We start from the raw sequence: 11,479 nt of genomic DNA on the forward strand, positions 1-11,479 counted from the left end.
TAGAGAACATAAATATTTTATATGGCATGCATATTTATTACATTACAACCAACAAGCGGTGCATTAACTGTATAAGTTCACAAAAAAGATCCATCATACAAGGGGCTCTGTTTTAATCAGGGGTGTGTGTGTGTGTTGGTGTGACAAAGCTTATTATTGTTTTTTATAATTTAGAAGTTCAGTGGCTTGTTTAAATTCTTTCAGATTCCTAATCTTGACTAACCAATTTCCTAATCTGAGTCAATTTGAATATCACAGTCATTGTTTAAGATGTTTATTCACTGAAGTTATATGCTAAGGGTTTGCTTAACCCTAGCCCCACCCAGCAGTTTGGACCAGAGAAAGAAGAAATTATATCACAGACAGATGGATAGATCGACCAGCCGACCTGGTTGCAGTTTTTCAGCGGACCTGGATTAATGCATCTGTCAGCACATGGTTAAATTACCACTTGACATTATAACCAATTATAACTCAAATGCACTTAAAACACAAGTCTTTTGCTATGTATTTGAGCCAGGTGAGTCTCATGCCCCATGATGGGCCTCACTGGCTGCTCTTGTCCAGGTACTCCAGGTTGGGGGCATCGAGTCTCTGTTCCTGGTCCCGGTTCTTAGTGAACTCTTTTAGCATGTCCATCACCTCTCCGTCGTACACCTCAGGTGTGGGGTGGGCCTCTGTGAAGATATGAATTAAAACTCAAAAACACATTTAGAGAGACTTATTATTACTTGTTGAATTATAGAGATATTCAACAAGATTGTTACGGTCTCTCTCTCTTTGGGGAGATTGGCTGTTTGTCTCTCTCTGTCTTCCTATCTGATGCCTCGGGTGTGGTGCATTTACATTTACATTTAGCAGACGCTCTTATCCAGAGCGACTTAAAGTAAGTACAGGGACATTTCCCCCGAGGCAAGTAGGGTGAAGTGTCTTGCCCAAGGACACAACGTCAGTTGGCATGACCGGGAATCAAACTGGCAACCTTCGGATTACTAGCCCAACTCCCTCACCGCTCAGCCACCTGACTCCCTCTCAGCCACCTGACTCCCTCCCCCATTTCAGGCTGATGACGTGGGCGTGTCCGTCAAGGCTCCTCGTTGGCCAATCAGGAGAGCTCCACACCCTATATAAGTGTCTGTTTGTGTTGTGTGGGGGGAGGTTGTTAACCCTTGTGTTATCTTCGGGTCATTCTGACCCATCAGTCATTGTGACCCTAGCCTTGAGGTTTTTTGCGTCAGGTAGGCTATAGGCTACATTTTTATACAGTATAGGTGATGCAGAAAACATTGGCAAAGCCGCAGCATGCGTTGCTGTAAGAAAAGTGTACTTGGCGCTTAACCAGCTGATGAATCAATTCATCATATTCCCTGGCCATGTCCCAGTCAATTAAATCAAAGAGGGATTTACACATAGGCCTACATGCACATATATAGTAGGCCTACATGATATAAGCGCAGTATATCCTCATAATTGTCTATGAATTCGTATCAATTAGATACTCTTTGGCCTTGTTTTTATCTAGCCTACTTATTCTGAAAGAGTTGAGATCATTATTTTCGCTAGCAAGATCTCATTCGATTATTAATTTCCATTAAGCCTATACCAGCAGGCACATTTAAAGAAATGTGATCTGATTGATTGGGGTAATGAGGCACTTAAAAATGAGCCCATACATTTCCCCAAAACTTTCGCATTTAGCTTATTGGCAATTTTTTGCCAAGCTGCTTGTCTTGCTCTGGCAGCGGTGGCGGTGTTTGACTTAGCCATGATAATATATGCTTATTGTCTTCTTAGAGACTCATTATAATAGTTTGCTCGGATGGCGAGAATAGCCTATCACCGCTCTCTCTTTCGTATTTTCCGCCATCATACCGTTAGAAAATCACGGTTTTGGTGATCGACCTTTCCTGCCTTTTGAAGTAGGACGTGCACGTGCAATTTCCCTGATAAGTTTAGCCTGATTTAAATTAACCACATGATTTGGATGCGGATCAGCCGTTGACGAACCGATATTTGCTATTCTCACTCATCTCGCTAATGTGAACGGGCTAAAGGGACAATTGATTAACTTAGCTTCAACCCTTACGACGAACGGGGCCCTGGGGGGTGTTCCATCAACGTCGATTAAGGAAAAGCTAGACTTATCTCGCCAAGTCTCACTTACTTTAGCGAGAGTTCCGTTCCATTAAGGTGGCTTATTTTAGTTCTAGCTACGTAACCAAGGTAACTTATACTTTGGAACTAGCCTGATCCGTGTCAGGCTAAAAGTCAAGCTAAACTAAAATGTGTTGCAAATAATTTCAAAAAGGCGGAAACAGAATCTCAAAAGACAGTTCCGTCGAGTAAATTCCTGCGCGCAAACCACTTTAGTCTGTGTTCGGAAACGTAAATTCAGACTTTTTGAAGTGCAGACATTAATGATTTAGCTACATGTTTACTTCATCTCCCAAAAATATTAATTTAAATAAACAAGTTAAGAAATAATGTCACTTTTGTTTTCAAAAGCCACTGGTTAATTGACATAAAGTAAGGACTTAGAAACTAAGCAGAGCGTCTAGACAAGTTACAATCAATTATGGCGTATCCGTTCTTTGACAACCCTGTGGTGGATGAAGGTGCTCAGATTATACAAAGAGCGTTTATCCCACCAGCCCCAAGGGTCTTCAGAGACAGAAGTAATGGTTCCCTGACCAGTATCTGTGGAAGAAGTATAGGTTCAGCAGGCCCAGCATAGTTTATCTAGATAAATGTAATTGTCATTCTTAAAAATAAAAATAAAACATAAATATATATATATGAAATAACACTTTAGCAACTCTTAAGGATGGCAATGAACACATAAGAGCAGCCTACCATCCTTTGTAAAAAGTAATAGAAAGGAGAGTAGACTATAATAGTAGAAAGGAGGGTAGTAGACTGCAGTCTATGTAGGTAGGCCTAGACTATGTAGTCTGCTGGAATCACACACAAGGAAGCAAACCCACTGTAGCCAAGCCTTGACACTGTTCAGTCTGTCTGCATCTGTCTATGTCTTTGCATGTGGGACATTCTTGAACGGGCAACTATGCCAGGAAATATGAAGGGTATACCTTGCTCCAAAGCAGTACCTGAATATTATCATCAGTTTTTCAGGTAATCTTGAAACACAAAGAATCAAGGAGGACTTTTTATTCAATTGTATAACGTATTTTCATTGTTTAAAGTAGCCTATATGTTGACAAGCCTGTATATTACCTCTCCTCTGGCTTCCCCAATATTATAGGTGCAATATACTGTCCCCATGGGTGTATCCAGGCCCATTGGAAGACTCAGGGGGTGACTGCCTGGTGCCCCATGGTTGAAAGCGTTTCTAAAATGCCCAGTGGCAAAAATTAGACCAAGTGCCCTATCTGTCTGCCATTCACATTGTGAAATATGGTTGAGTGCACAGGATGCAATAAATGACAGTGTTCCCTCTATAAATGTAAAAAGAGTTCCTTTATAGTATAGAAAATGTGATGCAGTACCCTATAAGGTGCCCTTACAATGGCCTAAATTGGACTGTTCCCATGCCCTTACTTCCAATGGAAAAAGGTGCTGTTATGAAGTGCCCTTTATGCTGCCCCTACATGACAGTGTCCCAAATGTTGCCCTTTCCAAAGAAGACAATTAGATGTTGTGCCCAACAGTCTCCCCTAATGTTCCCAGTAGGGCATGCTTTCCCAAAGTGAGGCTGTGACAACACTTGGCACAGCCACAGTCTGTCACTGTCCAAGCCCCCTCTGGATCTGTGGAGGCAGACTATGTTAATTGGAAATACTCGTAATATAATAATGATAGTCATGCTGAGCAATTTTAAATGACTGTTCTGCCAAACAAAGTGTGCAGTTTGGGTCACTTTCTGATCTAAAAAGTCAGTGCTGGATCTGTGCAATACTAGTCATTTCAGTGAATCCCCATTTAAGTCATGGTTATCTTTCCCTTTTATCTTAAAGCTCAGCATTTAGCCTATCAGTTAATAAATGTGTGTGGCAAAGTTATTTTGAAGTAATTTTTGATTTTGTTCAAGATGTGAAGACAAAAACATTATTAGCAATATTTCTTTCATTTCTCTTCATTTCTTTGATTTGACAGACCGCTGGCACGGCCCTACTCCTAACCCTTTGCCTGTTGTCCTCCCTCCCCATTGTTTGAGTATATGTATGTGCATCTGTGTGCTTATTAAAACCCATGTACGGCATTGTGGTTGTGGCAATCTATTATTGGCACTACCCTCCTGTTCCCTTCACCACTGTGTGGCCATGGGCAGTTGCGTACTCCTCCTCCCCCGAGCCATTGGAGGGGGCGTAACAAAGATGCAATTCACATGTCTAATGCTTAAACATACGTTAGCTCACCTTAATAATAAACACAAGGTCTGAAACAAGAGACAATTCTCCTCACCTGTAGCCCAGTAGTAGATGTCCCAGTCGTTGCTGGGCTCATTAATCAGTCTGTCATATTGTTGCAGCTGAGTCTCACTCATGGTGTTCAAGTACCGCTTGGAAAAAAGACTACAGAAAGGATGGTGGGGTAGAAGAAATTTAGCATTTATTTGGAGTTGATACAGGTAAACTATCATCAGACTCTTAAGAAATACGCAACTGATATGAAGTAACTAATCGCTTAAAGGAAATGTGTTTATAGTCTCTCTAACCTGAGCAGTATGCAGTTCTCCAGCATTCCCCTCTTGCGACTCTCATACAACAGCCGTCTCCTCTTGATGTCAACAGTCTCTCCGACCTTCTCTGTCCAGGGGGGCAGAGGGATCTCAATTAGGTCACCTTTCGAATCCTCAGGTGCCTCTCCACGGTATGCCCGTGCTGACATTAGGCCTGTCACTCCAGATCGCCATGACGTCTGGCACACCCCACTGACCAACTGGCCCAGGAGAAAGAAGCACAGCTATGTCATAATAGCAACAATAAACCACAACGTTATACACACTAAAGGATGGTCCTTCTGATGCTACCCTCATATTTTCCATGGTATTGTATGTGCTTGAAATCCTATAACACATTTTGAATACTGTAACATGAAACTGAAAATAGGCACAGATGAAACATTGTAATTATTGACAGATGAATTTGACATTTTTACTTGCTTAAATCCGCTAGCTAGATAGTTGTTCCTTAAAGTCCTTCGGAGCTAGCTGCTGGTAGGCTAACGTAAATGCTAAGCAAACTGGAAATGCACCGCATGAAGTTAGCTATGTGTAGGTCAACGTCAGTTAACAAGATCAAAATAGTGTTTCAAATACGATTCACACTCACTCTTTTCGCAGCAACTGCAGACAACATTGTATATTTTCTTTCCACCCGCTTGACCGTTTAGTGTCCAGAAACGAATGCCCTATGACTAGATGCCAAATGTACAATTATTGTTTACTGTTCAGTCACGTAACATGGTAACACAAGAACGTGATGATGGATACACGTAGACGCCATACTGATGAGGTCAAGAGTCAGTGAGGTACTGTAGCTAGTAATTGATTAACAATATTTTTTTCTTCTGTTCAGTGAAACTGTTAATATATGTATTTGGTTGTCTTTTTTGAGTGTATTTATGTATTAATTTTTTATTTTTCAATAACGGGAGATGAAATTGCCGAAGATAATTTATTGCTAACTTGAATAATACAACATAGCTGGATAGCATAGTACTGGATAGTGTTTCTCGTCGGTTGTATTTCAACGATACAATCAACCCCACTTATGGGCATCTTAGCTAACTAGCTGTGTGTTTATTAGCTGGCTAGCTAACTAGCCAGTCTGTCTCGTATTATCAGAAGGTTGTGTTTTTTCATGTGAGAACTCGTATATCTGTGTCACATATTCATTGTAAAAGTACGTTATTTTATCTTGTCACTGGTGTTTGTTTACCTCTGTTAAGTTTCGTCCACGTCTACTCCTAGCTACCGCTTAGCTAACTAGCTGTGGTGTAGGAAGGGGTACGCTAGCTAGTAGCGCTTAAACAAAAGTGTTGCCAGCTAGCCACCTGTCATATATCTCAAAAGTGCTGGCTAATATGAAGCTGTACTCGTTTTCGTAGATGCCAGTACCGGTGCACGTTTCAACTGTTCTTATTTGAGTATAAGACGTTTGTTGAACCGTTAGCTAGCTAGTAACGTAACGTGAAGAACGGTGGCTACAGTGCCGTGCAGGTTTTGGGGATGGCGGGTACAGGTACCTCAGCCGATGGGAACACCCAAGACCTAGATATCTACGATGACAATTTCAACCACAACGGAGAGGTGAGATGGATTTGCATTGTTCTGGAGAGATATGTGCTAGGTACAGTAGGACTTATTAATGTACCAAAGCATTGTACAAGCTTTAACATCCTGATTACAAGCGTTGCACCCTGAAGAATCAAAATGTAACCGAGTTGTATAATTGGTTAAACTCACACTTTAGTCTAAATATCGCCCTCCCGCGCTATCAAAATGCTAACATTTCGGTGGCGTTGCTGGGCAAAGCGGTGTTTATTGAGGTGGCCGTTGCGTTCGTTAAGGACCCGAGTTAGAACCCCGGGCACCCCAGTGCAGTCAGGTTCTGGAGGAAGCCATACTACCGTGCAACGCGACTACAAATGTTGACACTAACCTTTCGGTGTACTGCCATAGACTAACAAGGATATCGTTTCAAAATAGGATAACCCATGATAATATAATTCCAATGATCATTTTTTTCCGTAGGATGAGATGAATGATCTTTATGACGATGTCCTCACGGGTTCTGTGAGTCGGGAGAGACTTCCTAATGAGACCGTCCCTTCCAAGAAAGACAACAGGCCAACGAAGGAGGAAGTTAGCGCAACATCAATTCTGAACACTCGCAGTGCTGCACCAACCAAAAGACTGGCAGTCTATGTAGGCAACTTCTCCTGGGTAAGTGTAGCGTGTTTATTCACACACACCTAAACTCACTCAAATCAGTGTACTCATTAAATTCTAGATAGCCCATTGTAGAAGGCAATTACCGACTCCTTCCTCTCAATAACTTACTCAGACCAATCCTCTTACACCCTTGCCATCCTCATTCCCTATTTCCTCCTCCTGTCTCCTCAGTGGACCTCAGATACAGATTTGACTACCATGGCCCAGACTCTGGGGGTCAAGGACATTGTCGAGATCAAATTTGCAGAGAACAGAGCCAATGGCCAGTCTAGAGGGTGAGATAGAAAAACCCTAGTCTAATCCCCTCCCATAGTGTTTTTAGTTATCCCTCATTTCACTTTCTTGTCCTCTCTCGCCTTTTTGTTCTTTTCTCTCTTTTCGGTGCCATAGATATGCTGAGGTTGTGGTGGCCACAGAAGAGTCATTGCAGAAATTGCTGGAGGCGCTACCCTACTGTCAAATGAATGGGGAGAAGGTGGACTGTCGCTTTGCCACTCGACAGAATCTTGCTGTGTTCGAGGCCATGGCCAACAAACGTAAGCCTCCACTTGGCAATGTCAACCCAGTAGAATGTAAAACTGTTCTCGGATTTGACCCCGATGTGGAATGCCGCTAGCTGATGCTCTTTTTAATGAAAGTATGCGTGTATCCACAGGTGTGCCCCAGCGGGCTAACTCGAAGGAGTCCACAGATTCGACAGATAAACATCCTTCCGTGCCGTCTCTGGAGCCCAACTCCATCCCTCACATACCTCCTCCCCCACACCACCTCCCCAACAGGCCCCCTCCGCTGTCCGTTCCCTTCTTCAGCCGGCCTCCTCCACTCTTTCCCCTCCTCCCACCACACATCCCACCTCCCAGCATGCCCCACTTGTTCCCCCCACCACCCCTCCACCTGCACAGCCAGCCGCCCCCCTCCAGCCTCCATCTGAACCCAGCCTTCTTTCCTCCGGCACACGACAGCTACAGCACAACCTCAGCCTACAGCCGACTCAAGTGAGCTCACACAGCCTCTTTCTTAGTAAACTACTTATGGGTGTTTTCTGTATTTGTCGCTATACAGGGATTCAGTGACTTTGGGGGTATTTGGAATTTGTTACTAATGTCAAATTGAAATTACATGACTACAATTGCTTCTGTGTTTTGCTGTTCATAGCACTAATGCACTGCCACTGATGTTAGATGTATGTACGTCTTGCTACAATTCTACCACAACTTGAATGGAAAAAGTTATGGATTGATGTGTTTCGCTTGCCAAGTAAAGCCTGGTTTATACTTCAGCGGGTTTGCATTTTTTATGTCATGTGCGGGTGTGTGGGTCTCTTTGCTGTGTTGCAGCCGGGACAGCGACGCCCCTACACCCCTGGTTCCAGATGGGGAGTTTGAGGAGCTGATGAACAGGAATAGAGCCATAGCCAGCAGTGCCATCACCAAGGCTGTGTCTGGGGCAACGGCAGGTGAGACTGACACTACGTCAGAGGGTAACCTACAGTACCATAAACACAGACACTTACAGATGGAAATGTACATGGCATAGCAATCCATAATACGGAAACAGCATAATGTGAAAACCCCAAGGGTTCCCCCTTCACTGCACTGTGCATGCTAGTAGTCTTTTGTGAACTCAGATTTTATGAACTATTGAATTTCACAGAACAGGCTTGTTTCATTGAGTCAATATCATTCAATATAGCATGTGTATGTATTTAGCCTATGCCGGCCATTATTCATCCTTGACTGCTATTGGGTCATCATGTTGCTGACTGTTGTGTTGCCCTCACAGGAGACCTGCGTGTGGCCATGGAAACACTTCTAACGGCCATCGCTGTCATTAAACAGTCCAGAGTGTTCGGAGATGAGCGATGTCAAACCCTGGTCACCTCACTTAAAGACTGCCTTGTCTCCATTCAAGCAAACTTTGGCACCAGGTCAGCACTGGACCATGCATTAAGGGTCATGTGACCATGTGTCATATCTGACCAGGCTCACAAACATTAAGCCTAGTCCAAAGCTAAAATCTCTTGACATTTTAAATAGAGACGCACTGATGCTACTTGTACCGGGCAAATACAGCATGGTAAACATTTGTACTTGGTATCAGCATCATGATTTTATTATGAGTATACCCGTAATGTAGCGTGTAAACTTTCCTCAAAACTAACAGTGGAGCCCCGGTATTGCATTTGAATATGGAATTATGTCACGCAGTCTGATTCCCTCCTTTGGCCTCCACAGCTTGGATATCCCTACCAGCACCATGCACTAGTGTTGAGAGAAAACAACAAAGAAACTGACTTGCATGTGAGAGAGCCGAAATGCTCCTCTTTATTAAGAAAAAACTTCCCCTCCCATAACTCTAAAACATAACAATACCAACAGTACTTGGTGCTCCTATCAGTCTTAAAAAACGTTAAAAACAACTTTTTAAGTCTAGGACTAGGCTTGGGAAACTAGCCTAAAGTACTACCAGTGTATTGTTTTTCATGACACAAATGTATTCTGCAGAATACAGAATGTTTAACTAGCCAGTGGTCTTATTCTCTTTCTCTCTCTTTCTACCTACAGGAAAAGACATCGTTCCAGAGAGAGGGAGAGAGACCGTGACAGGGAGCGAGATCGTGAGCGGGAAAGGGACAGGGACCGAGAGGACTTCTACAGCCAGGGTTGGGAGTCTGCTGGGATGTCACGACGACACAGAGAGCGTTCCTCAAGTGGGGAGCGAGACAGAGAGAGGCTGCGAGAACGAGACAGGCACCGGGACCATCGAGAGAGACACCGCTAATAGCTAGGTAAACACAGTAGGTCTACTCGACGTACAATGTAAGCACAACTGTACTACCTAATACATGATAAATACTGTAATAAATGTGGTTGTGGTTTGAAACACAATGCTATTCAGTTATAAAAAATACATGTCTGTTCTTTATAAAATTCTGTTCGAATCAAATCGTGTTCTAAGCCACACTTCAGGTGTCCAGCAGATTCCAGTCCCATCCTAATACATTACATAACTCTGGACAGTCTTTCACTGCTTAACCTGTTTACTCTTGATGTGGGTCTGGATACCTGACAGGTATGTCTGTGTTCTCTCTAGGACTGAGACTGTTCGTCAAGGCTGGGTACAGTTTGAAGCAGCTCCTACTGCTTAGAAACCTTAAATAATGGAGTGTAATAGAACAGAATTATGGAGACAACGTGAATGTCCGTAGCTCTCCTTGTCCCCACAATCTGACAGAGGTCCCAGAAGATCCCCTTTCGATCACCTATATCAACATCTCGTCCCGTTCCAGTTCTCCGTTTCAGCATCACCTTGTCCCTTATGTTTCTCTCACTCACTTACTGATGTAACTATTGTTTGATAAATCTTTTTTAGAGTTGTGGCAGGAAACCATTGCTGTTCGCCACACCTGGATGCACATTGGTTTTTTTTATATATATTTTACAGTGTCATGTATGTTTTTCATCTGTCCCCATTCTTTTGTATAAGAAATTGAGAAATAAAAAGGTTGTTAAATTGAAGCCTTGACATATGTTCTTAAGTGTAAAGGGTTTCACTTTTCTTCAAGAGAGTAGAAGAGTGAAGTGTAGAAGTGAATATATGTGATGCTTGTTGTTGCTCAAGGATTCAGTGCATTGTGAACAGTTTAACTACAGCCACATGTTGGTATAACATGATTAGAACAAACACAAGGCCATCTCAGAAACAATCACACATTTGTCAACGTTTATTTAGAAAATAATACAAATGGAGTACTGGTTTGATGATCTAGTTGCCTTAATATCCATGCATGAGGGTCCTGGGATTGATTAAAGAAATTAGGTGAAATGAAGGTCATAAATTCATAAGACGGAATAGATGTGTTTTCTGTAAACTATCATTTCTCCAACGGAGCATAATTCAACAGCTTCTCAATGAGATCAACATGGGCAAGAAGCATCCTGCGGCAGCAGTATCTCTTCAGACCCAGAGCATCAAGGGCGTCGCTGTATGACCAACGAGAGAGGACAGTTTCAGGAACACATTTTTAGATTTGTGAGAGCTTAATCTGTCAATCTAACCTATCATGACTCCATTCCCGAGTAGCCTACATGTTAGTGAAAATAAAGTATACTAATTGTATCTTGATAGTACGGTAAAATGTGACTACCAGTAAAATAAAGTATGTAGTCTCACCCTTCAGTGTACTCTGCTTGGAGAAGACCGAGGTACGCTTCCCATTTATTCCCTACAATTTTACCGCACGTGAAACAACGAACAGGGATGATCATTGCTGTGCAGTAGGTACCTAGAGACGTAAAACAAAAAATGTCAACAAACGCCGGGCTATGTAGCTAGCCAGGACTAGCCACATAGGCGCGTGTTTTGCATCCAGGTACTCCCATAATTATTGAGGCTGTTGGAGATGGTTTAATACATAGTTTATCAATACGCATTATTTCATTTAAAGTAAATGCTTTCTCTACTCACGAATATTGTTGAAAACTTTGGTTCTGAGTAGGTAAGAATTATCGCTTCCTAGCTGGCCAAGGCGCTCTGGCTTGAGGCAGTGTCGTCTGGCATCGA

At 42.7% G+C, this 11,479-nt stretch overlaps 3 protein-coding genes across 4 annotated transcripts; 1 reads left to right on the forward strand and 2 right to left on the reverse strand.

Moving 5' to 3' along the window:
* On the reverse strand, window positions 1-5,417 carry sdhaf2 (succinate dehydrogenase complex assembly factor 2). Its single transcript, XM_067249499.1, has 4 exons — window positions 5,292-5,417; window positions 4,676-4,899; window positions 4,423-4,532; window positions 1-677 (listed from the first exon to the last, which is right to left on the reverse strand). The coding sequence occupies exons 1-4, from the start codon at window positions 5,316-5,318 to the stop codon at window positions 547-549; spliced, it is 492 nt and encodes a 163-aa protein (XP_067105600.1). The 5' UTR covers window positions 5,319-5,417; the 3' UTR covers window positions 1-546.
* A 331-nt stretch (window positions 5,418-5,748) lies between these two features.
* LOC136955772 (cleavage and polyadenylation specificity factor subunit 7-like) lies at window positions 5,749-10,434 on the forward strand. Of its 2 annotated transcripts, none has more exons than XM_067249496.1 (9): window positions 5,749-6,271; window positions 6,716-6,907; window positions 7,088-7,191; window positions 7,307-7,452; window positions 7,572-7,911; window positions 8,254-8,372; window positions 8,699-8,843; window positions 9,481-9,713; window positions 10,010-10,434. In XM_067249496.1, exons 1-8 carry the CDS (start codon window positions 6,191-6,193, stop codon window positions 9,695-9,697), a joined length of 1,344 nt encoding a protein of 447 aa, XP_067105597.1. In that variant the 5' UTR covers window positions 5,749-6,190; the 3' UTR covers window positions 9,698-9,713; window positions 10,010-10,434. The 2 variants fall into 2 exon arrangements, with proteins under 2 accessions (XP_067105597.1, XP_067105598.1); XM_067249497.1 differs by having other exon boundaries at window positions 9,481-9,704.
* A 191-nt stretch (window positions 10,435-10,625) lies between these two features.
* polr2l (RNA polymerase II, I and III subunit L) lies at window positions 10,626-11,479 on the reverse strand. The gene is made up of 3 exons (XM_067249331.1): window positions 11,384-11,479; window positions 11,090-11,201; window positions 10,626-10,899 (listed from the first exon to the last, which is right to left on the reverse strand). The coding sequence occupies exons 2-3, from the start codon at window positions 11,182-11,184 to the stop codon at window positions 10,791-10,793; spliced, it is 204 nt and encodes a 67-aa protein (XP_067105432.1). The 5' UTR covers window positions 11,185-11,201; window positions 11,384-11,479; the 3' UTR covers window positions 10,626-10,790.

The sequence above is a fragment of the Osmerus mordax genome, chromosome 13 (assembly GCF_038355195.1).
Source record: "Osmerus mordax isolate fOsmMor3 chromosome 13, fOsmMor3.pri, whole genome shotgun sequence".
Lineage (NCBI taxonomy): Eukaryota > Metazoa > Chordata > Actinopteri > Osmeriformes > Osmeridae > Osmerus > Osmerus mordax.